At 39.7% G+C, this 27,517-nt stretch overlaps 1 protein-coding gene across 2 annotated transcripts; it reads right to left on the bottom strand.

Moving 5' to 3' along the window:
• Nucleotides 1-1,649: 1,649 nt before the first annotated feature.
• Nucleotides 1,650-27,469, bottom strand: LOC135352058 (uncharacterized). Of its 2 annotated transcripts, none has more exons than XM_064551161.1 (52): nt 27,377-27,469; nt 27,274-27,319; nt 26,422-26,511; nt 25,878-26,006; nt 25,543-25,773; nt 24,018-24,161; nt 23,511-23,732; nt 22,849-23,010; nt 22,397-22,618; nt 22,019-22,174; nt 21,663-21,869; nt 21,350-21,520; nt 20,848-21,048; nt 20,336-20,482; nt 20,064-20,276; nt 19,590-19,751; nt 19,044-19,262; nt 18,201-18,359; nt 17,438-17,638; nt 16,615-16,755; nt 16,241-16,432; nt 15,967-16,122; nt 15,468-15,695; nt 14,624-14,770; nt 14,207-14,455; nt 13,872-14,027; nt 13,263-13,463; nt 12,832-12,990; nt 12,379-12,603; nt 12,144-12,284; nt 11,557-11,775; nt 11,117-11,257; nt 10,737-10,940; nt 10,492-10,629; nt 10,021-10,221; nt 9,593-9,730; nt 9,241-9,459; nt 8,864-9,019; nt 8,505-8,756; nt 8,106-8,252; nt 7,680-7,886; nt 7,351-7,494; nt 6,963-7,175; nt 6,547-6,690; nt 6,191-6,403; nt 5,672-6,004; nt 5,220-5,354; nt 4,798-5,007; nt 4,582-4,710; nt 3,744-3,893; nt 3,374-3,529; nt 1,650-2,087 (listed from the first exon to the last, which is right to left on the bottom strand). In XM_064551161.1, exons 1-52 carry the CDS (start codon nt 27,431-27,433, stop codon nt 1,942-1,944), a joined length of 9,129 nt encoding a protein of 3,042 aa, XP_064407231.1. In that variant the 5' UTR covers nt 27,434-27,469; the 3' UTR covers nt 1,650-1,941. The 2 variants fall into 2 exon arrangements, with proteins under 2 accessions (XP_064407231.1, XP_064407233.1); XM_064551163.1 differs by having other exon boundaries at nt 26,422-26,469; nt 27,377-27,464.
• Between the last annotated feature and the right edge of the window lie 48 nt (nt 27,470-27,517).

The following is a 27,517-nucleotide window of genomic DNA, read 5'->3' as shown; positions in this document are numbered from 1 at the left end:
TCATGCCTTGCAAGCAGCTAACAGAACAGCTATATATATAACTGCCTCTGCCTTGAAGAGAGGTGGTGTTGAAGGTATTGTACCGAGGCCTGTACTGAGCGAGCGAGAACATGAGGAGGAAAGACCTACCTGGAAAAAGAAGACATTTTGCTACGACTATCTGGTTAATACCTTTCACGATGCTCTCCCTATGTGTGGTAAAGAAGTAACTAAAATGGATCAGGTAAAGTGTTCTGGTACTGTGTACACTAACCACATGGCACAATGTTCATTTGAGAACTTAGCCTTAAATCCACAAAATATGATTGATGTCATACCTAGTGATACGAGTTGGAAAAAGCCGGCAGAGAGGACTATAAATTTGTTGGAGAGCTTAGATGCAAGTTGTCAATCTCCGTCAGTAAACCAACTTTCAAAGAAGACAGACTTCGACGACATACAAATTAGGCTGGCTCGGCATCTCTTAGAGTCAGAAAAGTTAGCGCCATCAGTTTGCGACGTTTGGATCAACAAGACGACCATTTTCCATGTGTCTAATGCTCTCCACATTTACTTCAGGTTTAACGACTTGTACAGTGTCCACAAAACATTGTTTGATCTTAACTTAGCAGACAGCCTAGTTTTGAGAGTCGGAAGTATGAGCAGCAATTACAGATTTCCGGAGTTTGACAAGGCACTATTTCCAGGCGCACTGACTCTTAAGGATCTGCCACAGAACAGTACTATATGTTTTAAGAAGGTATTTTTATCTCCCAGAAGTTACCAGTCAGTACCGTTTAGGTCAAAGATGGAGAGCACCTTAAGATCACGTTGTTTTGAGTGCAGCGGTAAAGATCTAACGGGCTCCCCACTGTACACATTTCGCACTAGGGTACTGAAGGCATGCAACATCACAGACCAGTGTTCCAATACTTCTCGTATCGTGGTCGTTTCGAGAAAGTTCTACAAGAGGTGGACTAGTGATGAACCGAAGAATTTTCAGCGGATTTTAAGTAACGAATGTGAAATGGTTTTAAAGATCCAACAAGCTTTCCCAAAGGTCACTGTGGACATAATTCACATGGAAGATCTCAACATCTGTGAGCAAGTGAGATACGCAGTGGAAGCAGATGTGATGCTGGGAGTCCATGGAGCAGGTTTGATCCACTTCTGGTGGCTCAGAGACAAGGCACTAGGTCTGGAATTAGAGCCAAGTTTTGAGGCTGGCAATCCCTCCTTCAAGATGCTTACAAAAATAAGTGGCAGGAACTATATGTCAGAAAGAATTTTAGGAACGTCGAAGATGTTACTGTCAAAATTGATGAGGTGCTGAAAAAACTGAAAAAGTACTTCACTGTTGAAACCTATAGCTATTACAATTGTCTCACCCATGCATGCATGCATGTATGCAGTTCAAGTCTCTTAATTGTCATAAATTATAATGGTAGCTATAATTATAATAATGCTTTGTTGCCTTTTGACCTTAACGTTTTAGTGGGACATTAACATGCATGCATGTGTAGCTCAGAGACACCCACAGCGTAAATCTGTGATTTGTTAGTCCAATTATAAGTCTATTAATCCCAAGTGGTTATACTATAAATATTATATATACCCTAACTGACACCCTCACACACATGCACCCCACATGCAGCAGTACAAATCGTAAATCAGTATAGCTAGGGCCATGTAATGCAGTGAGAACGAGAAAATGAGTCAAGAGTGCCGATTGAGATAAGAACGGATTGACTTAGTAATCATAATTATATCTCATGCATGCATGCACTGACAGTTGATATGTATTATTTATAATTACATGCATGCATGGTATAATTATATACAGATGAAAATTACTATAATGTCATACATGAAGTTGTTCAGTCTACTTGTATTCACTACAGATTAAAAAAGACGGAACTAGTTAACCATAATTATGAGAAAAGCATTAACAGGAAATTGTTCTTAGAGTTGGATGGTAAGGACGGAACCAATTAATCCTCTCCTACTGGCACATTGAGGCAGGCTAGAATTACTGATTTGCCGAGGTGTTACTGAGAAGGTGTGGGAAACACCTTGAGCTAGACCAGTGATCACAAATGGACTGGTGCCTGTATATGTGTGTGGGTGTGTGGGTGGGGGGTGTATATTAAATGCAAGTGTGTGTGCAGGTGTGTGTGTGTGTGGGAGGTGGTGTGTAATAAAATCAAGTCCTGAATGTTGCAAGCTGCGCTGTGCTAATGCCTCTCGACATGTTTGCATGCTTCTCTCAAAAAGTATTAGAGTATTATAATTATAGGAAGAGATATAATTATATTAATTTGCTTTGTTTTGTTACAATAAATGCTTACATTTGACAATGAACAAATTGAATTCCATATAATTATACCTTATTTTTTAGAGGAGCTTAATGGAACAGAAGTCTACATCGATCTGATGACTTGATAAATATCTTTAAGAGAAGAAGCATGTAGATCTACATAATTTGATAAGTATTTTGCATTAAATTTTTTCTGTGAAGTGTCAGCGAATAAGGATATGCAAAGAGGTCAGAGTTCACAATGGCTGCTACTTCTGATAGTGCTACAAAAGATTCTGCATGCAACAGCCTTCACTGTTAGTAAATGTAGTTAGTTTGCAAATCCACGAATCAAAATCCAAGAATGGGGATAGAGCCTATAATTAGAAGCGGTTAGTTTCGCATGCAATCGTTGAGCAGTTATTGAGCTGACAGAAGAGGCCTGACATGTGTGCACGAATCACTACAAGTGCTTGTGTACTGGCTTGAACGTTATCACGTGACCGCAATCAGGGGTGTAGCCAGGATTTTGAGGAAGGGGGTGCTACCACGACGAAAGAGGGTGCAAAGCGCCGAAATTTGGTTGACCGGAAGCCACACCTCTTATTAATGACGTAATAATTAATAGTTGGGCGTAGCCCAATCTTTTATTTGCATAGAGAAGCCTATTTTGCTACAAAAGAGAACTAGTCTATAGATCTAAGCCAGAATAGTTAACAGTTTAAAGACCAATTCGTTTTGCTTGCCTACTATAGCTAGCTAATTGCAGCAAGATCTGGAAGAGAAGGGGGTGCTCAGCTAGACAATCAGGTACACTTTGTGTACAATTCTCAGATAGAAAGGGGGTGCTTGAGCACCATGAGCCCCTCCCCTGCCTACGCCCCTGGCAATGAAATAATGCACTGAAATTGTGAAAAAAAATTTTGTGAAAAAGTGATTCATGCATATGTCGTATTTCCTCTGTCTTAATTTATCGTATCCCTCGAGCGGCTATAAATATCATTGTAGGCAGGCTAATGTCTTAATAATTATTATGGCGAGGTGGTGCCATTTTAGTGGTATATATATACATGCATGTATATAAGTAGTTAAACTCACAATCTGTAGATGTTCCATCGGGCAGACGACACGTGAATTCACTGACATTGACTTCAGCAGTTGGTCCAGTTCCGGCCCACTCCACAGTCACGTCACCAGATACAGGGTCAACCTCGTACTGCTGGTCAGTGAATACCACACCACACTGTGGGATATCTGCAGGAGTTTAAATAATAGAGAATTGTTTCATAATTATAACACATCATACATAATTATAATTATACGTAGCTATATTATGTACAGTGCACAGCTATAGTGCACTCTACAATGGTCAGTGCATGTGTTCGGATAATTATAGTAAGAAAATTCAATAAATTCTCCTGATTGATACATGCATGTACTATAACAATATAAATTATGCATCAGATACCTATACGGAAACGTCTTTCTTCAAACCCTACAGGAACAACCTGACTGGGACAGCGTGGCACAGCAGTAAGAAGAAGCCTATTGATAGTTCTCCTGGTTGTGACTGACTCTTGGAACCATTGTCCAGTGAGGCTACCAGTAGGGGGAGAACCTGTGTGTGTGTGTGTGTGTGTGTGTGTGTGTGTGTGTGTGTGTGTGTGTGTGGAGAGGAGCAAAGAATTAAAGATATAGAAAATCGTTCATTATCAACACGGCACAGAATTGTTCATAGCCACACATAATTTATATACAGTATATATAGACTCTCGTCCGGTCACCCTTGGGACAGTGCAGCTTGGCCGGAATAGCGAGGTGGCTGCAGAAAATAGCCGCGACTAAAACATGACCTTACCTCGAATCTCATTACTCATTTTGCGGTTCTGTCTCAAGGATAACGAATGATTCTGCGCTCTATTTAATCTATTTAAGTAATCTACCAAACCATACCTAAAACTTTATATCCAAACGTATATTGAAAACCTATAGTTTGGAGCCAGCCATGCAGTAATGGCCAATATATGTATACGGAATAGCGAGTGCACGGCCACATTTCAGGGTGAGTTTTGTACTATACATGTAGCTATAATTATAGCAATCCGTGCCAAACCAAATGGCCGGTATATATCGAGGTGGCCGTATATACTTTAGAAAGCCGGAATATAGCGAGAGTATATTATATACTGTAGATAGCTAAAATAATACATGCATGCAGCCTATATGTTTTCTTTCATGCATCTAGCTATAATTATATAACACTCATCAGTCGGCAAACACATACTATAAACCGTTATTATACTCACAGTCAACCTCGTCTACTCTTGATATAACTTGACACAAAACTTGAGCACACCCGGATATGGTGTAGTCCACAGTGAGGCTCCTACCAACGATTTGTGGAGAGTCGTTGAAAAGAAGCAACTCATCCACATCTGCAAGAAAAGTGCATACTATAATAATAGCAAACTATTTCTTTTTATTTGATAACCCAGGGAAATTTACAGTATACTGAACCGCACCTTCATCATCATAGATGATCACAGTATTAGGCAGGTCATCGTCGACAATACAGCTCCTATCAGCAGAGGAGGTGAGGTTCAGGTAGAAAGCTTCACAAGGCTCAACATTGGTGTCATCCATTATAGGTACAAATCCACACTGCATTGTGTCAGCAGCAGATGGGTTGGGGAAACTGAAGGTCACTGTGGAAGTAGTGTAGTCCAATCCACCTGTTGGGAAGTAGTGAATGCAATGACAGTATTAGCTGCCGTAATATTAACTGGCACATAAAATGCTCGGAAGTGTAAGATAATCATGAGTGCAATGACACAGTAGAATTAATATAACATGCATGCATACATATGGAGAGTGTAAATTGACTGGTGTTGCAAGCAATCAATAATGCATGGCACAATTGTCCAGAAAGCAATACAGCACTCACTCTGAGTACTGAGATCAGACAGCTGCACACTGGCCATGACTTCTCTCTCAGTGACTGTCATCAGCTGTACACACACCATGGCAGAACCGTCACTCTCACACACCGTCTCATTGACTATCACCATCTGAAACTCAACTAATGGAGAAAGGGGAAAATAATGGGCAATTCAAAGACTGCATTTAATGTAAAACAAAACAGCTATACGATTACAAATTTCCTGTCTCTATATATAAACCTGGGGAAGGACAAAACTGAAAATAGAAAAGAAAATACACACCAAAATGGCAGATACTAAATGTAGCTATAATATATCTGGATGAATATAATATTAATCCTATAGGACTGCACACATTCCCTTAGTATGTAATTCCGACTCTTCGTTTTAATAGCTCAGCACTACTCATGCATCAGTGGGTGGCAATCAACATAATTATGTACTATACTTAAATTACCTTTATCATTGTCAAGAATGCTGACTGTACTGATAGCACCAGTATTGACTTGAGGGTCAGAGGAGTCAACACGAACAGAGATGGTCTCATCATTTTCATAAATGGCATCTTGAGTGGTGTTGAAGGAGATGCAGTAAGTGTCAGGGGAGGAGCTAAAACTGAAAAAAGTAGAAGCCGGGAAATCATGGTCTGAACCCGTGCTTGCAGAGCCTCCGGAGACGGACACACTGATAGCCACCTGTCGTTCCAGTTGACCAGTGATGTTGACACACACGCTGCTACTGTCGCCCTCATTCACTAACACTTCAGCCTGACCAAACGTTACCATGACAACTGGTGTGGGATTAAGATATCATATGAATTTGTGGTAATTGAACAGCAAAAGAACATCAATGCATGTTTGGCAAGCCAATTTATCATCGAATAACTAGGCATGCATGTATATACTACGTAGCTTCAGAACGCAATTTCTGAGACAGAATCAGCTCCAAAAGAAAGACCTTTGTAGCTCAAACTCACCATCTGTCTCATCCTCCTCAATATCAACAACACCATAGCGAATTCCAATGACGGACACACGAGTCGTGTCATTTAAGTGGACAGTGAAGCTCTCAAGCATCTCTTCCACTGCCCCATCGTTGAGGATGCTCACATTGAAGTAGACCACGTTTCCAACCCCCAGTCCACTCGGGAGAATCAATATCATACTCAGGATTTCCTCATAGTCCAGGCCTGAAAATCATGGTGGTTAATGTATAATTATGTCAACCACAATTGGCATGTACGGGTGCTCTTGATATAGTGGCCTCTATAAAATCAAACCACATTTTTGGCCACAATGCGTTCCAACCACTCAATAGTTCAAACCCACGTACCTGGAGTAGCAGTACCAGCTTGTGTTGATATCAACACAGTCTGTTCCGACTCCAAACTGCCATCCGAAACCTCAATTCCAACTCTCAGATAGCCATCAGTTTCATTCACAGTGAAACTGGAACTAACAAGTCCGACTCCAAGCACTGGAATGAGGGGGGGGATTAAAGTTACAAATTATGAGTTACGGGTAGGCTGACCTTGACTCTGATCTAGTTTTGTGACAGGGTATATATGCTAAGTTTTATTTGTGAACATTCTGAGACGTATATATAAGCACTCATACGAATAATTTTAGCATAATATAGGTGCCTAAGAATAATAGGCATCAATGTCCATTTTTGATATTGAGTACGTACGTATAGAAGTACATGCATAGAGGGGGGGGGGTTATAGTTAGACAGAAAAATAAACTTACTATCTGTTTCATCTTCCATGATATCGACAACAGCATAGCGATTTCCAATGACAGACACACGAACCGTGTCATTCAGGTGGACAGTGAAGTTCTCAAACATCTCTTCCACTGCATCATCGTTGAGGATGCTCACATTGAAGTAGACCACGTCTCCAACCCCCAGTCCACTCGGGAGACTCAAAATCTTATTCGAAAGCTCCACATAGTCACGGCCTGCAAATCAAAGTAAAAAACTGTAATATAATTGCACTGATAAAGTAGGGTATTACCATAGAGATATGCTAACCACGCTTGCATGCCGGCATACGATATAATTTTAAACAGTGGCCTCTATAGACCAAGGCCCATACAATAGTTCCAACCACTCAATAGTCCAAAACACACGTACCTGGAGTAGCAGTATCAGCTGTTGTGAATATCAACACAATCTTTTCCAACTCCAAACTGCCACCCAGAATCTGAACTCCAACTGTCAGATAGCCATCAGTTTCATTCACAGTGAAACTGGAATTAACGAGCCCGACTCTAAGGACTGGAATGAGGAGGAGGGGGAAACAATTTATGTCAAGTTATAATTTATATACACTCCACAGTACGTTATTGGACGCTGTAAATGGTGGCATACTCAGGTCAACAGATAACATATAAGCACCACACTTCATGGGGGCATCCACAACAATTAATATACAAACTACTGAGAGAATTATAGATACCTACCATCATTGTCTAAGATGATCACTGGAGCATTGTCAGGTGACAGGATGTTCACAGGGTCACTGGTGGACAGCTCCACAACAAAAACTTCAATGTCCTCCACTGCACTGTTTTCAAGGATCACAATGTCCACACATGACATGGAGTTCACTGGAGAGCCAGCGGCAAAGCTCAGGGTGTAGTCCGTCACTGAGGTGTAGTCAGAGCCAGCTGTGGGAAATAACATATCACCATGCATGACAACCAATATGACATAGGTTTAATCGAATGACTCAGAAGAACACAACTCATGCACCGAACAAAATTGTGATGGTGAAACAACAGTAGTAGAAATAAGTTTCTACAGCAAGTGTTTGGTTACCAACTTTATTCACTCTATAGCATACACAACAACCTCTCGATCTGAAAAACTAGAGAGAACACACGCACCAGTAGCTGTTCCTACGGTGTCAGTGGTAGTGATATTGACGGCCACTTCCCGGGCTAGTTCCCCTCCGAGCAGAACAGCACACACAGACACATTGCCATCACTCTCGGCCACATGGTAGGCGTTTAGGGCCAGACTCACGTTAGCATCTGCAGAAAACAGAGCGTGAAGAGACTGACCTTATTACAACGATACTCCGCAATAAGATACTTTCATTAGTTTAACACTGGATAGTACATAAGAGCCTCAGAATAATTATATTTGATGAATCCAAAACGTTTGTAAGACTATATACATTATACAAGTTACTCTCATTAACCGGATAGCTAGTATCCAAAAATGCACGTAGTAAGTTACTCAGCTGGAATGCTTTTAAGTAAAACTAAACACTATATACTCACAGTCATTATTTAAGATGACTACAGTAGCGTTGGCTGGCATGAGAGTAACTCCAGGGTCTACACTGCTCAATACCAGACTAAATAACTCATCATTCTCCACCAGATCATCGGCCAGAATGGTCACATTCACACACCGAGGTAGTGCTGCTGCTGCTCGCTTCCTTCTTCCCCAGTGAGGATGTACCGGTGCAGGTGCAAATACAATGTCCACACTTGTAATATCTTCCTCAATTTCTACATAATCTTTCCCTCCTAAAAAATGAGGTATGCATTGTTAACAACATTCATTTCATGAGCTATAGGATTGCATGGAGCTATATCTAAACTAAACACACCCACATGCATGTACACCTACTTACCAATAGCTGATCCATCCTGATCTTCCAGAATGATGACAACCTCTCTGTCCAGCTCTCCAGAGAAGAGCTCCACACACACCTCCAAGATGTAACCCTCTCCACTGGCGTCCTCCTCAGGGACTGGGTACACACTCTGAGAGAACCCAAACCTCACCGCTGGTAAGGGGATAGATATAGGGGGCCCGATAAAGGAGTGAAGGGGGGGGGGATAAATATTACGCAAAAACTAGCTGTTCAAGAATGTTCTGCCAAAGTTGATACTATTATTTACGCTTTTGGATTGGATACGTTTAGTTCTGGGTATAATAATTACATGAAAGTTAGTGATGTCATTACAGTACATACAGGTCACTGGTGTGTACGTTGCATGAACTCACTTCCACTGTCAATGATGTAGATTCGTGAGATGCGGTTCTTCAATTTCACTCTGTCATCCTGAGAGCCCATCACTACAGAGAAATGTTCGGAGGTCTCTAGCAAGTTGTCCATTGCTATGGAGATGTTGACACATTGCTCCCCAGCCTCGGTGAAGGTTAATATTACTGGACTGTTTCCAGTACCATTCATGACGGAGTCAAATGAGAAGTCATCCTCAGCTACAGAGTGAAGACAGCATAAATTTGAGTACACCAACAAATAACTTTTCCAGACTCCACAAACAAATATTCAGTTCTTGTGTACAGTGCATGCTCCAGTAAAAGTGTCATTATTAATTTTATAAATCTTCACCGTTTGCATTTCCAGGGACAGTAAAGACCATGGCATTGACACTGGTCTCCAGCTCTCCAGACAGAGAGACACACACCTCAATCACTCCGTCCGATTCTGCTACCATTTCCAATTCTGGTTGTAGATCAAGAGTTACACCTGAAACAAAATTGAGGAAGGCGGCACAGTTATATGCTAAGACCATCATGACAATCTAAACAAACTGAGTTAAAGTAGATATGCAGACTTGATGTACACGCACACTGGGTCTATAAGTGAGACTGCATATTATAGCATGATAGTTGATTCAGAAGCAGTTATTATAGGTATACAATGTGTACTTATCTGTGTATATAGCATTTATAGTCCTCGCTATGTGTATCTAGATCTCTCGATTTTCACTGCTACATGCACACACACCTTATAATTACATACTATACACAACTTACAGTCATCATCTAGTATTGAGATTGGTGTGGACTCTTGCTTGAACTCTACACACGAGTCGTTGGTGGTCAGAACAGCCATAAACTGCTCAGTCAGTTCGTATATGGTGTCATTGACGATATAGATTATCACACACAAGTCCTGATCAGCGTTTTCTGGCGTGAAGATTAACTCGTAGGAAGAGTCACTGAAGTCTGCAGGAGCTGGGAGGGGGACATTAATTTACTGACTCAGAATCACTTATAGCAAGATTCCGTCTTTACCCATCTACCTTTCCTATTGTTTTACTACATACACTGTGAAAGACTAGAACTGAACTGATATATTGTGTAATATGTGTTTTTGTAGCTTTCTTGGGTTTAAACTTGGTTGATTTTATTTTAATGAGCATGCATGTACATGCACAGACAGTACACGAACTAGTGGCTTACAATCACAACATGCTCATGCAGTACAGTACATGTGTAACTCACAAAGTGCCGTCATCTCCTTTGTAGCTAATGTGATGCTTGCATTTCTTTTAAGCACTCCATCACAGATGTACACACACAAGGTGACATTGCCAGCAGATTCCTCTACCATATCTTGATCTCTGAAATCCACAAGCAGCCCTGAGACAAAAATGCTGTCATAAACACCGTCACTGGTTTAGCTGCCAAGTTCTACCTAGAGTCTAAATACATAATTATAGGGAGAAATAACTGTAGACTAGACTCACGATCATCATCCAGAATGGTGACAGTAGTTTGGTTGTCTGATCCGATGTCAACACACTCCTCCTCTGTGGACAGAGAGACAGTGAACACTTCTTCTTTCTCCTCCACACACTCGTCATTGATGATGGCCACACTCACACACTGAGTGAGGTCAGAATCTTGGTGCCACTCAAGAACTACATCCACTAAAATATAATCCTCATCTCCTACAACATAGAAGGAAAAGATAACATTGATATTGTGATTACTGTTAAAAATTTGACATCTTATCAGTTTTGAGCGGCCATAACTAAAGGAAGGAACGACTTTCATAAATACAGCTATAATGGGATTGAGATCTAGGCGACTACTGTGTGGATGCTAAGGAATGTTTTGGACTCACCCTGAGCAGTTCCTGAGCTGGTGATGACACTGACGCTCACAATATCTTGAAAGGGAAGCTGGCTGAGAGAGACACACACCAGTACAGCTCCATCACTCTCATTCACATTCAGACTAGTAGCCGTCACAACAGCAACCACAACTGGAGGAGATTACAATGTACAATAGTGCAGCGATCACTGTATGTACACTGTAGCTAGATCTATATATAATACTATTAAAGTATGCGATATTAGCAAAAGAGGGGTCGAGCAGAGGGCTAGGGGTCGGAGTGGTATACGTATATGCTCCGGCCCCCAAATGCCTGGAACTTAAACCCATTCTGCATGTAAAGGTGAGATCAGAGGGGAAACTATACATAATTATGCATGTATACATGTATATGCTTTGTGGTATAGACACAAACATGAAGGAATGCTAACAAATTTTGCCTAATATTACCTCCATTTCCTTGTTCAATCACGAGGGCCTGATCGCGACCCAAACAGACACCAGAGTCATTTGACTCTATCCTCAACATTGACAATGTGACGCCCTCCTTCAGGTTGTCAGGTTGGTTAAAAAAATCACGGCACAGCCCCGGATTTATGATAGTATTGTTGTACGTAGCACTGGTTCCAAACTCAACAGAGAATAGCTCCGATACACTGCTTGTTTCACCTGTGGAGGTTACAAGTGATTACATAATAACTACTTTAACGTATACGTTTGTTGTAGGGTGGATTTGTTACAGTAGAGTTTAGTAGGCGTTTGTGCATATAATTTTATGGGAAAACCCAGGGGCATGCCCCCTGCATAGAAGTTTTTTTGTTAGTTAAGTGCATGATGGTCGTAGGTGAATTATGGTGGGTTTTGGGGTTGCCTTTGCTCAGTAATACAACTATAGTTCCTGAATGCAAATTTTAGGGGGAGGGAAATTGAACCAGAGGGGGATATCCCACCTTTCTCCCCTGTATGACACCCTGATATGTACATTATATACAATGCAGGGGAAAAGTTAAACACATGCAGCTGTATGTTAAGCTTACCTCTGAGTATGTTGGTCAATGATTCAGTAGTGAACATAATGTTAAAATTTCGTTGTATCTGACCGAATGTTACTAAACAGGCTGTGCCATTTGTGCCCTCGGGAACTGTGTACTCTCTCATTGATAGACCAACCTTGATAGCTGTGTGATAAGCGAATAGTGTACGTCAGTAACAATGTCACATAATAATTAGCAAGTGCTGTATATATAAGTATAGCTGAATTGTCATTCTCACTATCACTGTCGTCCATTATGACAACATCAAGAGACGAGTTGTCGAAGATAGCTGCCCCAGGAATAGTAGAGCCAGCAAAGTTGAGACTGAACGATTGGTCGGACTCTACGATGTCATCATCAATAATTTCCAGGCGTGCGCCCATGGCACAGAGTATATCTCCACCATTAGCAGTTGTAGGTACTGGCACTGCCACTTGAAACTGAGAAAAGTCCTCGTCAAGAACTACAGTGATAAGAGATACATATTCAGCATGCACACTGTATCTGTTGAGGAACACACGAAAAAGTGGAGAATTACAGATCATACAGTTTATAAATAATGTCTAATACGTAATCTATATACTTCTCACACATAGGATTCTCACACAGAGTACAACAGTATTATAATTATGGAGAGCTGATGATACGTACATACATACATATACATATAAAGTGCGAGTATTCAACTCACTTGCGTCGATGCTCATGGGTACCAGTAGAATGTCAAACTCACACTCCACCCCACCAGCTGGTACTACATCCAGTATGATGCACACATCGCTACTGTAAGCACTGTCTGCCTCCATGACAGTAACAGGAACGGGAGACTCTCCAAAAGTGGCACTGACAACTGTGAATGTACAATCAGACAGTTAAAATCACTCTACAACAACGAGATGCCAAGTGTATTTTAACAATCATTTTGCACACAATACATTATTCTAGCGAGATGTACATTATTATATACATGTATATAATGACTGTGAATTATACACAGGCCTATCGCTAACTGACCCAAATCATTAAACGAATTATTATCGATCATTTGCCTATAATTATGACAATTTAAAATGGTATACGTATAAACTAACCGAAGATACTACAATCTTACATAGCTCTTACAATCGTTATCCTCAATACTGATGTCAAGTAGAATGTTGGAGTCAAAATTTACAAAAAGAGAAGCATTAACGATGAATATACTGAACGACTGTGTTCCCTCTACTATGTCATCATCAATGAGCGTAACTGAAGTGCACACTTCCATTGCACCCACTTCAATCACCACCACCTCATCTATTATTGAAAGATCTTCCATTGAGGCTGCAGTGAATGTATGGAGACATTGTTAGATATACATGATAGAACATGGAGTCCACGAGACGCATGACCGATTGAGTGAACTCCAATCAGTATATATTAGTTAATAGTATTCTAACAAATAGCCTCTTTCCACTGACAGCCACCGCCTATATAGTGGTCAAATATTTGCTTATCAGAAATTTTTTGTTCAGGAAACGACATTTTAACCCTCGTATATATCAGCTATGTGAAGTACGCTGAAAACTGAAAACAGAACGAAGAGATATACATTTATTTAGAGTCACTGCAAAACTGAAAACAGAACAAATACACACTAGACTTATTCAGGCATGACTCGTAATACCTGAGATATGGCAACGCTACAAGCTTTAAAACACAAATGCATGTACATATGCAGTCACTCATCACCTGGTTTGTCTCCATCAGGGGAGGTTGACAGCGAAACATTAATGGGACACTCTCGTCCACCGGCAGCGTCTTGAGAGATGTAGACACACACTTGCAAGCTCGTCCCCTCAACAGCAGATAGGGGGGATCCAGTTGTGTTGAGAGACACTGTCACAGCTACATGCATATTTGTGAAGGACACATGGTGTACACCACAGTAAATGCATAATAATTATAGCGAATTGGTTAGGGCAGAGGTGTAAATAACTATAGACACTACATGTAAAGCAATTTGTTTGAGTAGTTTAATCTGAATATTTAAGCCTTGTATCTGTGTGTCTACAGTTATAACTTACAATCAGCAGCGTTGTCCTCAATAGTGACAGTGGCTTCACAGTCGTTTATACACATCACGTTATCTGCAGCAGCTCCACTTGCGGGGTACACTGCACTGTCAATCATAACCGTGAAATCTTGCTGGTTTCCTTCAAACACATCGTCATCCATAATAGAAATACTAGCACAATCGATAGTTCCGTTGATAGGAGACATGCTAGGGAATTCTACTGATAAACCAATTCCAGTTGTAAAATCATCACCAATAACTGTTGAGGGAAAAATTATAATGCATGCATTTATACATGTGTTTTATTGATCATTGTCACGTAATAAAATTTTGCATATGCTAAAAGCTGAAGCTCTATATACTTAAGAAGCAACTATCAACGTACGTTGCACAATTATTCACATAAACCGTATAATTATGTTTATACTTGTTTTGGCTCCATCCATTGTTTCCAGCCCAACAGAGATGCTGTACTGAGAGCCCATAGCCTCAGTGAGTATCTCCACACACACCATCAATGTTCCGCTCCCCTCCATTATATTATACTGAATAGGATTGAACCTCAAAGTGGCCTCTGCCCATAAAGAAGTCATAGACAAAAAGTATATGATAAAATAATACTGAAATATCAATTTCTCATACATCCAACACTCTATAGCACATAACATCATCATCATCACAATATTGGGTCAATATACCAGATTTTCAATTGCCAATTTTCCAATACATGCATGTTGGATACTCGTACTACCGTATAGCGGGTATATTTCGAGGGTATAAATTTTCGCGGGATGGACCTCTACAAAGGATTTCGCGGTTTTCGTGGTCTGAGTTCCAGCCTTTTGGCGCATGCGCACATCAACATGCAGCTGTACCTCCACACCGTTAGCCTCGAATCCAGGCCTAGCCTGCATAAAATAATAGAATTGGTGAGGCACTATGTCCTCCACCTCTAGCAGAACGTTTGCTGTGCAGGCCATGGTCAGGGGATACCACCAGTACAAAATAATCTGGACGTAGACGTAGAGCAAGCTAGCTGGCTATACCGGCGTCCTTGTCTCTTGATTCCTTTTTGCTTTCCTCTTATTGTCGATAGGTGTGGTCAATAATACTGAACACGCCAACTATTCAATAAGATATAAATTTTTGTGGGTATAAATGTTCGCAGTATATACAGGCTCAATCCGTGAAAACCGCAAACATTGTACCCTCAAAATTATATGGTATGTAACTCACCAACACTCATAAACACACATTCAATGAAAACGCACCTTCATTATCAAGTATGATCACCGTCTGTAGGATACTTGAGCCCGAAACACCACTCATTGTTAAGAGTACATTCAGGTCTTCGGCGTCTTCCAGAAGTTCATCATCAACTATCAGTATCTCGGCTGCACTAGTAAACGTCCTGTTGATATCAGCGGGTAAGAGAGTACTATGATCAGCACTACCAAAGGATACCGTCATAGAAGTCGTACTGTAGTCTTCAGTAAGTGCTGTATATGTATGCATAGAAAGCATATTACGATTGCCATAGAGCTGCCGCAAATAGAGCTTTCTAGTTATTAATTGCCCTACCAAATACAACATATCTGGAGGTAGAAGCCGATCACCAAATTCAAATTATCAAAGGAGAAGGCAATGTCACTGAACAAACCATTAAGTATTCATTTCAGGCACTTGAAAAGGTAGAGACCTTATTTCCTTGTTAGACTCAATATCCTCCACACTTTTAATGTTCACGATTGCGGCTAACATTTCACTTACTTGCAGCAATAGGAGAAACAGTTAAATCTATTTCGATGATTCCCTGTACTCCGCCCGCTGGTACACTTTCGATTACTAAACGAGGAGAGACAGTGGCGTTCACACCCTCTGTGACTGTCAGGGATGTGGCCTCAAATGAAAATGTAACAGTACCAACTGCAGAAAATGTAACGACATCCAAATAAATAAATTTCTATCTTGTAACAGTTTCTATAGCTAGTGTGCTATTACAGTTAGAGTGAGAGTGAGATATGTATATGGAGAGCTAGTGTACCGTTCACATCCAATATGTTGATAGTCAGGTTAGCAGCAGCAGGGTCAACTTTGGCATTAGATGAAGTCAAGTCAATAGAATAGGATTGGGTTGCCTCCAAGATGTCATCAGTCATAGCCGTAACATTGAAACATACTTGAGTATTTCCTTGGTCCGATACAGAAGTATTGTCAGTCATAAAGTCATCAGACACTAAGTTGTGAGATTGAGCAAACTTGTGAACACAAACCACTATATAATATGCAATATCACACTAGTGATGTCTGTAGCTACTTGAGCTATGTGGATACTTTTAGTATTACAGTAAAATTGCTCATACAATTATTCTTGTTTAGAATGTACATGTACACCATGCAAATATTTAGTTATTTCACCTGCTGTGATTCCGTTGAAGTCAATATTGTACATAACCATACGCAAAATGGCTCCCTCTGCCATGGTGTTAACACAGTAGGTCAGATCATCACCTTCGCTATGCTCGGCTGAGCCCATGACACTCAGTCCAATAACAGCATCTGAAAAATAATTTACTGAATAATTTGGGGCAAAGAAAGAGAGAGCCATTCTACTCTTCGCTGAGTGAAATGCATAGTAGTTAAAATTAAACACTTGACTTAAAATACCATAGGAGTATATACTATATGCATGTACACACTTATAACCTCGCTGCATGCATGCATGTACTCTTAAGCAATCACACACAATCAAGCAGTTCATGCACAAATTGAAACCATACATATTTAAATTAATGAAAACTAAAAATGAGTGGTGCCAAAGAACGTTCGCCTTCGAGCTGACTCAGCTAGGATTCAAGCAGCAAAACTAGACTGACTCAGCTGGCATTTTTGGGGGTGGGGTATTAGAAATGGTCATGTGAAGCTCATGTGGAGTCACGAGACCAACCACGTTGCCATGATTATGTTGCGTTGATTACGTTGCCATGATTATATAGCACCAAAAAACACAAGCAAGAGTATGAGTTATATTTATTGTCTACTACATCAGAATTTATGGCAGTAAACCTCTGAGAACGAGGGCGAAGTCCCCGAAGCCAAGGACAGTTTATGATTGTATAATGTACATAACAATAATAACCGTAGATCATAAGCATTAAAGGCACGCATATCGATATGTTGCACAAGTTTATACACACTCATGGCTTCTTACTAATACTGATGTACCTAAATAGCCACCCACCATCTCGGTCTGAAATCACGATAATTGCAGTGGAGTTAGTACCTCCAGAGGAGATCATTGAGCTGTCAAAAGAGATGGAAAAGGAATGGAATGACTCAAAGTCATCATCATCATTGATGATGATATCGAACTCGAAAGTGTGTGAACCCCCCGCGGAGAACATGATTTCCGAGGGTGTAGGTAGGGAGGCATCAGATGAATCTGTGATGCAAATCATGATGTATATACGATCAACACAATAATGCCAACTCTGTCTTAATCTCAAGCGGTATATATTAAGCAGTGAAACGAATCATGCATCGCATGCATGCTTAATCTCAACACAGAAGGGGGAAATGTGTATTTCCCTCTAGTTAGTGTACAATAACCAGTGGCGGATCCAGTGCAGGGCACAAGGGGCACGTGCCCCCCTTTCTGACCAGCTCGAATAAAAGTAGCTCACGAAGTGGGTGTGGCTTAGAGCAGCAATCAATTATTGCAGCATGCAGAACAACAGACGATCTCTAGTTGAAGCTAAAGAGCAAGATGATTCCATCCATTTCTGCTATCTCCTGCTACTATGTATGTCATACTGTCATCAATCAATCCATGATCAGAAAAGCTACACCTGCTGGGCTTTAAAAAAACTGTTGACCTTTTTTTTTTAGTAAAATTTTCTTCAAACTGCCCCCCCTTTTCAAAATTCCTGGATCCACCCCTGATAACCATAGCTCCTGCATAATTATACTGAATACGTGTACATATTATTTTATTATGTACGTACTTGTCAGTGAATCGATGGTGAAGTTAGCAGTTACTGAGACGTTGAAGTCAGCTTGGATCTCTCCAGTGAGGCCCTCCAGGGAACCAGTTACTGTGCATATAGAATCCTCCTCACAAGTGAACGAGGCTTGGTCAAATGTGATGGTCACACTAGCTGGCTCTGTACAGTAAAGAAACAAATACTTTGACGAGCTAGTGTCTCACAGGATGCCACATTAATTACTAAGCATGTTAATTAATATGGAAAAGGATTGCGCTAAGCCCGTAAAAAATATTCTTTGAAATGCACAATGCAATTTAATGCATGTACTTATTTTGTACTAATTCATACATAATTATAGGGCAGTTTATATTCGGAAATCGAAATCCAACTTAAACAAACCTATATAGCTTTTCTACGAATGCTATCTAATCACACACCATGCATCATCGACAGGATGCCACATTAATTATGGAAAAGGGTTAGGCTAAGCCAGTAAAGAGTATTCTTTGAAATGCACAATGCATGTACTTACTTTGTATTCATAGGGCAGTTTATATTCGGAAATTGAAATCCAACTTGTATATATAAGCATAAACCTATTACCGTATAGAGGGAAATTTTCGTGAGGTGCAAAACATTTTTCGAGGGCAGAGAAGTAACATGAAAATTAGAACCGGGATAAACTCCACATACTGGTATTTCACGCTATTGGTGGATGTGATTTCCTGGCATTGAACCACGAATATTAGAACCCACAAAAATTTCTGCTGAGGGCTCTGAAGCCAAATAGCGAAAATTTGCACCTGCAAAATTTCCCGCTATACGGTATAGCTTTTCTACGAATGCTATCTAATCACACACCATCATCGATGATGTTCAGTGACAAGGGCAGGGTACCCGTTGTCATTACTCCCTCAGGTTCAATATTTGTGATATTCACGCTGAAGTCATGGTCAAACTCAAGATTATCGTCATCAACAAAGTTGATCATAATAGTCTCAGTCAAAGAGTTATCAACATTTTCACACGGCCCGAATGTGATATTTGGCATTGGCTCATGAGTGAAGTCGTCCGTCACCACTGCAAAAATGAAATTGATTATGTACATCTATAGTAGCCCAGCAAACATCTGTATGGCCACAAAAAGAGCCGGTATATTAGTGAGGCAGGTACATGTAAAAAAAAAAGTAGTATTATTGTGTAATTTTTAGCTTGCCCAGAGGCAGATGAATCAGTGTTGGATTATATTAAAGATGCGTTTTATTTAACATGTTTTATGTTACTGTGTATATACATGTACGTGTGGATGACAATTAGTTAATGGGAGTGAACTCCATGTACCCCGTGAGCCCGAGCTAGCCCCAATGATAATGCAACTAGCACATGTATACATATAGCAATAACCACCTGCATCTCCGTTAATTAGATCAAGATTGACTATGATGGTTCTGTCCAGATTTATACGTTGGCCATCTGTTCGACTTAAAATAACCTGTACCATCACCCCGCCATTTTCCTCTGCGTAATCAGGCGTGGGTTGAAGGGTCAGCCCCACTTGAAAGTCTCCGGCTGTATACGGAAACAGAAATACATAATTATGTATATAGTATATCTACAACTAGGTAAGTTTAGAGCTATACTATAACTGATGGTGATCTGCCCATTCTAATTATACAGTCTATATTATTATGGTCACCATTATGCAATCACAGCATGCACCCTCTATAACACAGCCATTGTTATACTTTGCTCAAAGGTGACGCTTAAAGTTACAGGCTCAAATAATATTTATTGTTCGATCAAAGTGAATTATAATTATGATCAATGATGTTATATACATGCTGGCTGACAACTGCATGTGTGTATTACGTATGTACATACCATCATCATCCTGCACACGTAGGTTAATACTTGTAGGGGAACCTAGTGTACAATCTTCGATGTCAGGAATTGTGATAGTCAAGCTCTCTGTGTTCTCCAGAATATCATCATCGATTATCAGGATGGGTATTGTGACATTACTGGCATTCCCACCATCAGGAAGAGATATATCCGGAATATCTCCAATGTCTGTCGAGTTGATTCCACTGGGAGCTATGAAAGTGGTGAAATGCATTAGAGCTTGTTCAACATGCAGGTATGCTTTTACTAACTTGCAAGAAACGGAGCCATCAGAGAAATGTTAAGGTCTCCATTCACTCGCATTCCACTAAAACCACTAAACATTACGCTCAAGTTCACTGTGCCGTCCGATTCAGTGAATTCTGTACTGATGCCTGATGAAAATGACACTGTGCAGTCTGGAGAGAGAAAAGTCTAATGACATAACAGTTTAACATGAGATCAGAATGAATGGGGTATATATACATCACTCACCAAATACACCGTTTTTTCAAGCTACATTTAATTTATAGGAGGGCTCATTAAATAATTAACACACACACGTATATATATGCAGTACTGACTAACAGCAGTACGACCTATAGATATACACTCGATAAACATAATTATACCATGCCAACCACTTAATTTACCCGTAACAAAATAATGTTGTTTTTGTCCCAATTTTCTAGCTATAGCTAAACCAATTCTGTTAGTGTTTTAAATACCATTATTGTGTGTTTCCCACTAATTGAGAGTCTGTACGGACAACTTGTATACTTACCATCACGATCTGTAATTGTAATTTCCGCAGCATCCGTTGTGATTTGTAGTGTACCAGAAGAAATGCTTCCAGATATGCTTGCAGAGAAAGTTTCTGTTCCCTCAAAGTTGTCATCATCTATGATATCAATGGACTCACACACAAGTGGGCCACTCATTGAGTTGAAAGCAAAATCGCGACTAAGTAGACCAGAACCAAAATCTGTAAGGAAAAGAAATGTATATACACATAATAATTATTGACTATAATTTATGCTCAATATCAGCTTAGTAATGTACACATGATGATTATAAGCAAATCGTACACGTGTTACAGGGTATAGAATCATAGACATGCAGTGTGTGTACACCTATACTATAAACGAGCGTTTGCAACAAATTGTAATACTATAATAAAATTATGCGAACTTTACGAGTACTGTTCGCAAAATAAGAATGAAAATACCAATATAAGGGTTCCGGTACATGTATATACATGCATGTTATAGTATGTATACATGTACCTGTTGATCCTGCATTTGGTGTTCCAGGATCACCCGTCAGAGTGATTGTCACGTTGAATGAGACTCCATTACTGATTGAGTCGACATCTCGGATCACCAAGCACACCATATCATCAGCACCACTTTCTGCAAACTGGTACGTTGTTTCATTAAACTTGACCAATGAATCCGCTGTAAACAAACCAACGGTAAACAGGTCATGGAACGTCGTAACAGGTCAGGTATATATAGACAACAAATAATGGTGTGCCTCAAAAGCACGTTCATTATAAAGATATTTTCAAGGATAGCATGTGATATACTACCTAGTTACCTTCATCATCCTGAATGTTAAATGTAGCCACAAGAGGTGACATCATGTTTCTTACAAATCCAGGAGGGTCAGATGTACTGGCAAGGGTTAGGGTAAAGCTGTGATTAAATTCAAGGATTGCGTCATCCACAATTGTCACCGCAACAATACTCCCCTCAGTGGTCTGCCCAGGAGTGAATGTTATACTATCGTCATCAAGAACGTAATCTGCACCAGAAAGGATTAGAAGTTTGAAAAATTATCTGCGTGATATTATATATTTCACTTTACATGAACACATGAAAAATTTACGACATTGATAGTTAGTGTATTGCGAATGGAAATGCGGTTGCAGGAAGCGAAATGCTATTACGTACCTGCAGTATCTCCAGAGTCATGTTCTATTCCAATGGTGATGGTCGTGTCTAACGTAGCACTATTAGCCAAAATAACGAAAGCCATAAAATTAACAGTCATATCAGTTCCTTCAATGGCATCCACTGATGATATCAAATTGTATGTTGCCAGAGAAACTATGGGCACAAAGAGAATAGATTGCGAATAAAACAATTATGTATAATATAAATATAATTATATAATTATAACCACACACTGACAGCAACAATCATGCACAATACAAAATACGTACACGGCGACTGTAATAAAGAGAGAAAACACAAGTTTAACACTATTATTGCATCACTTGCACTCATGATTACTACCTGATTACTATGGTGTATGATGCACTAGCTTACCATCATCATCGACAATGGTCACTGTCTGAGGAGTTGTGTCTAGATCCACATTATCCATAAACGCAGCGGGTACAGATTGGAGAAAAACATTGAAACTGTGTGGTCCTTCAATAGAGACATCATCCATAGCCATTATTTCGCTGACGTTTATGGTATCAACAAAAGAGAATGCGGAGAACGTGACTTGAAAAGGATCTGGTACTGAATAATCGGTATTGATGTCTGTACGAATAGAAGTTGACATGATACACACAAATGCAATAGTAATGCATGGATGGATACTTGAGGCAACCGCGTAATTCACACACACATTGTACATAATCATATTATTATCATACACACTCAAATAATGATGCTGTGAAAAACACACAAAAGCAGATTTTTAATTACAAAGTAACAAGACAATTAATAGCTCCTGTTTTATGGACCCTATAACATTGTATATACCGTACCAGTCCGAGAATCAATTGTGTCGTTAGTAGCCAGTGTAACAGTGAGGTCACTTCCCAAAATGATACTACCAAGAGATATCATAACTTGAATATTAGGCGGAGAGCCACTTCCATCCTCCATTAACATCAAGTTTGTAACAGGGACAATAGAAATGGTCACCACTACAGGTGGAAGTAACATAAACACATGGACATTATACGTATACTCAGCTAGTCCCTCATGCATGTGTAATTTAGGAGACATTTATTTGCTGGTAGTACAAAAGTTCTATACGCGAATCAGAAAAGCATAATTATACCATCAAACACTCAATTTATAACCTCCCCAGAATTCCTGTGGGTCAACAACCTATATTCACAAAACACTTGGAGTAATCGCTAAAGACTTGCAAAACTTATAGTTCAATGGAATCTCAAGTATGTATAGAATAATAACGTTAATCTAGAAAACTATATGTAGCGCCATACAGGATTTTGCGAGGACCAAACAAGAATAAAAGATTCAGTTGTACTAACATTATTATTTTGTGAGTAAAATGAATATAGATGAGTGCATATAGATGGTATAGATTAACACATGTATATACACAGTAAAATCCCATTATGCTCGAAGTCAGATGATTCGTGTATACAGAATCAAGCATCAGTAACGTAACACTTACTGTCATTGTCTTCGATCGTCACTGTACCAGTGGTGCTAGGGCCCAGATTAACGTTATTGCCAGCATCATTAACTATTGCTAGTGACACATTCAGTGTTTCAATGCCATCCAGAGTGTCATCGTCGATTATTGTCAAGTTTACACAAGCAGTACTTCCATTCACACTTCCAACCGGAAACATTGCTGTTGTGTCAGCAGGCACCATGTAGTCAGAACCCTGAGCTACACAGGTGGGAATTATTATGGGAGATTGAGTTAATTTCAAACTGTACACAAAATACCACAATAATAGCTACTTATTTCCACATATATACGTGCATGTGCATGTATACATGTACTTGAACTCATCTGGAGGAATACAGTTTGGTGCTTAACAACATAGAGCTAGAGAATGTTTATGAATGGATCAATTTACTAGTATTCAGGCACCCCGTCCACGTAATCTTATAGTAATTATCTTACGAAAGATCTCAAAAGAGAATGTGCTATTTGGAGTATGTATCTCACTTGCTGAAGCATTCGAAAATGAGAAAGTGACTTCGATAGGGAAAGTTATATTGGTGAGAAAAGCTGATACTTGAGCACAAACAGACACAACACCATCGCCCTCACGACCAGTGAAGTCAGTTGATTCCAAGTTCACAATCGGATCTGTAGATATATACATGCAAAGTATTGGTATATATATATACAGTCGCAATGTATAGACAGATTTACAGTGTACACCACAGTAATGGTACAATGTATAATAATTATAGTGAAGTGGTTAGGATATAGAGGTGTAAACAATAATAGACACACCATAAGATTAGAACAATGAGAAGTTAAATCTGAATGTGTCTATAATTACATCACCGGCCCCCATTAAAAATTAAGTGCATGATCATTTTATCTGGAACTACAACTATTAATATACAGTCATGTAATTACGTATTATAATCTGGTTAGTGCAGTACACGCAATAACAGTCCAAATACAGTATTCATACAGTAGTACGTAGTTTTGATGTGACAATAGCAAATTCGTTATTAGTTTCCAGAGGAGGTATATAGTCCGGTTTTAATTGTGCATTCCGATCATCTACTGAATCAACAAAGGATTGGAGAAGAATTAGACGATCGGAATGCACATCCGGAATCGTAAGACCCTTTGACATTAATTGACTATAATGAAAGCACCACGGGTGCTGGTGCCTCGGTGGAGGTGCCAAAGCTACATATAACCTACTAATGGCTAGCTTTTATATATACACACATTGATCATGATCACAACATTTTAATTTTATTGCATGCAGAATCCAGAATCACAGGGAAACTCAAAGAGTGGGTAATGATCGAGGATGATTGTTGTTAAAAACGATCGATGCCAAAAGTTCAAGTGTAAAATTAATGGCTGCAAGTCAGCAGAGCCTTGCAGCTCTCTTCTCACTCTTACAGCTACCAATAGCTAGCGTTCTAGTGCAGAGCTAACTACTAAGTATAGAGTAGCAACACTCGGTGAACAAGTTTTACTACGCACTCATCTGAAAAGACTGCATGCAATGGCATTCCAAGAAGCAAAACTAGGCATATAACTCGAGAACAAAACTTTTTTGCAAATCCATGAATTAAAATCCAAGAGAACATGACTAGAAGCCTATAGAAACTCTACTTATCACTTCATTGATCCTTGAGCAGCTGTAGCAGCCTGACTACATAACACACACATGCACACACAAACAAACTACCGTATACCTCGCTTAATTGCGCATGCGAACCGAGGCATAATTATCATTCTCTGGGACCTTTCCTATCAAAACCGAATACTAAAATTGTATAGGGAGCCGAGGGTGTGACAAAGTAATGCATGCATGTCACATAAAAATTATGAATATACACATCCACACACATATACCAGCGTTAACTTATATAATTATCGTTAGTTTGGAGATTCGAAATTTAATTTCCATGCATGCAATGGTATCTCCCCCATTAAAAAGTGCATGACTATATTTCATCTGGGACAACAACTACAGTCATATGTACTAGCTTACTGTCATCGTTGTCCAGAATAGTGACTGTAATTGTTCCTTGCATGGGAATTATTATCGAAGTATCTACATTCGAGATTAACACGTCAAAATCTTCATTACCCTCAAGAAGTTCATCATCTACTGTCTGGTGGTACATTATGGCCACAGTTCCACTCATTGGTCCTGGGGGTATACACACTTCTATAGGTTGTGTGGACACCAGGTCATCAGCCTTTGCTAGGTTTGCCGTTGCTGCATTTGTTTTACGACATCAGTAAACATGTGGAAGGTTTTAAGTTAGTCTAAAAAATAGTTGCTAAATAATTATATATAATTATAGTACTATAATCACTGACCAGAAAAGAATAAAAGATTCGCGCCAGTACATTCTTCAGTGGTAATAGTTTGATTAGCCTCATATGTCAGATTTAAGGTTGGAATTCCACCCTCGTCGACAGACAATTCCACTGTTGTAAACATCAATGCTACGAAAAAACAAAATTGGAAAAAATAATGGAGTTGTGAGTTTTATTATCATGAGATAACGTATGCATACACATGCACACATGCATGCACTGTTTTTATACGTATAGATGGCGCAGCCTGGTATCTAATGGTACAACTGTTATTACAAACAAGTGCACGTTTTTAGCGAAAAGTCCATATTTGCACGACTCATGCATATACACAGTGGCTATCTTTATATAGGCTGTACTGCATGCTCACGCCAAATGATAAGCGACAAACTGATATAAAGTATACACTTCGCTGAGGGCATAATAATGTACATGCATGAAAGTATACAAATACTGTTACGAGTAGCCACTAAATGGAAGCATGCGCATTCAATATACACTCTTCACTTTCTGTCACTCGATACAGTATAATACTGAGACTCACTTTGTATAGCGCACGATACTTGTGGAGTTGTGCAGGAGAGGAAAACTGCTGCAAGTACAAACAAGAGAGTGAAGTCCTTCATTTTGCAAACTGCAATACAGAGGGGTTGTCAACTGTATATATGCACTCTCCAAACTGTCCGTAATAGTAGCACACAAATTAATAACAGTACAGTCCAACAACAATATATAGCGCTGCTTCAATTATTGCTAGTTTCAAACTGTCAGCTCTCCACATGCAGTGTTGCAGAAAGTGTTGCAAGTTTTCAAGCAGTTGCTATTTGTATGCAAAGCTCCTGCACAACGCAGTGATAATTGTGTAATGCAACCGGTTGAATCAAGTTACTATAGCATGCATGCGCAGCGATACATACATCCCGTCACTTCTTTATTTATTGAATATATGCATGCCTGAGAGAGACCTTGTAGACCATGACAATATATACATGTACCACACATGATTATTGTAAGGCTGCATGCATGCAGTTATGTATACAAGTCATGTATTCTACTGACACATCACTGTACTGTATTAGTGTCACGTTGAACAGACTAAAATCTGCACACACTATAGGATCTCTACCGGTACACAGTTATAAAGGCACTATTTAATCATAATTTATATAATTATAGATTCACCGGATATGGATATAGATGATGACCATAACAATCGACTTTTACAAAACAGCCTTAAGCACGTAAGTGTTGGGGGCCCTCATTCAGCCCCAAGGAATAGAAATAGATAGTGTACTCCCCAAAACTAGGAAAATACCTGGGTACGACACCGAAAAGGGGGGTTACAATGGCGGGTCCTGTTAGGGAACACATGTATATATAATTATAGACTGCATACTGAGTAATAATCCCTGTTGAGGGGTAGCCATGTCGAGGTGCGGGTCCTGTTAAAAAAACGGTTATATACACGTGAGAACTTTTTTGTAATGCAATAATTATACCTTTCGACTGTGTCTACTTGGCATGCCATCTTCTAGTGCTGCTCTTGCCAGTGCCATTAGCCTCGAATCAATCGGCCTGGAACCGAGGCTAGTTTGGCGTGGACCCAATTTTCCCGATGATTTTCCATTATTAGAATGTGG

This window comes from Halichondria panicea, chromosome 1, assembly GCF_963675165.1.
Source record: "Halichondria panicea chromosome 1, odHalPani1.1, whole genome shotgun sequence".
In the NCBI taxonomy this organism is placed as follows: domain Eukaryota; kingdom Metazoa; phylum Porifera; class Demospongiae; order Suberitida; family Halichondriidae; genus Halichondria; species Halichondria panicea.
This window is presented reverse-complemented; position numbering and strand designations above follow the sequence as displayed.

Coding starts and splice junctions, on each gene's coding strand:
- LOC135352058 (XM_064551161.1), bottom strand. CDS start 27,433: ATGGCACTGGCAAGAGCAGCACTAGAAGATGGCATGCCAAGTAGACAC. Junction 24,162..25,542: donor TATTCTGGACAACGATGACA/GTAAGCTAGTAC, acceptor ATATATCTACAG/ATCCGATTGTGAACTTGGAA. Junction 12,285..12,378: donor CATAATGGACGACAGTGATA/GTGAGAATGACA, acceptor CTTATCACACAG/CTATCAAGGTTGGTCTATCA.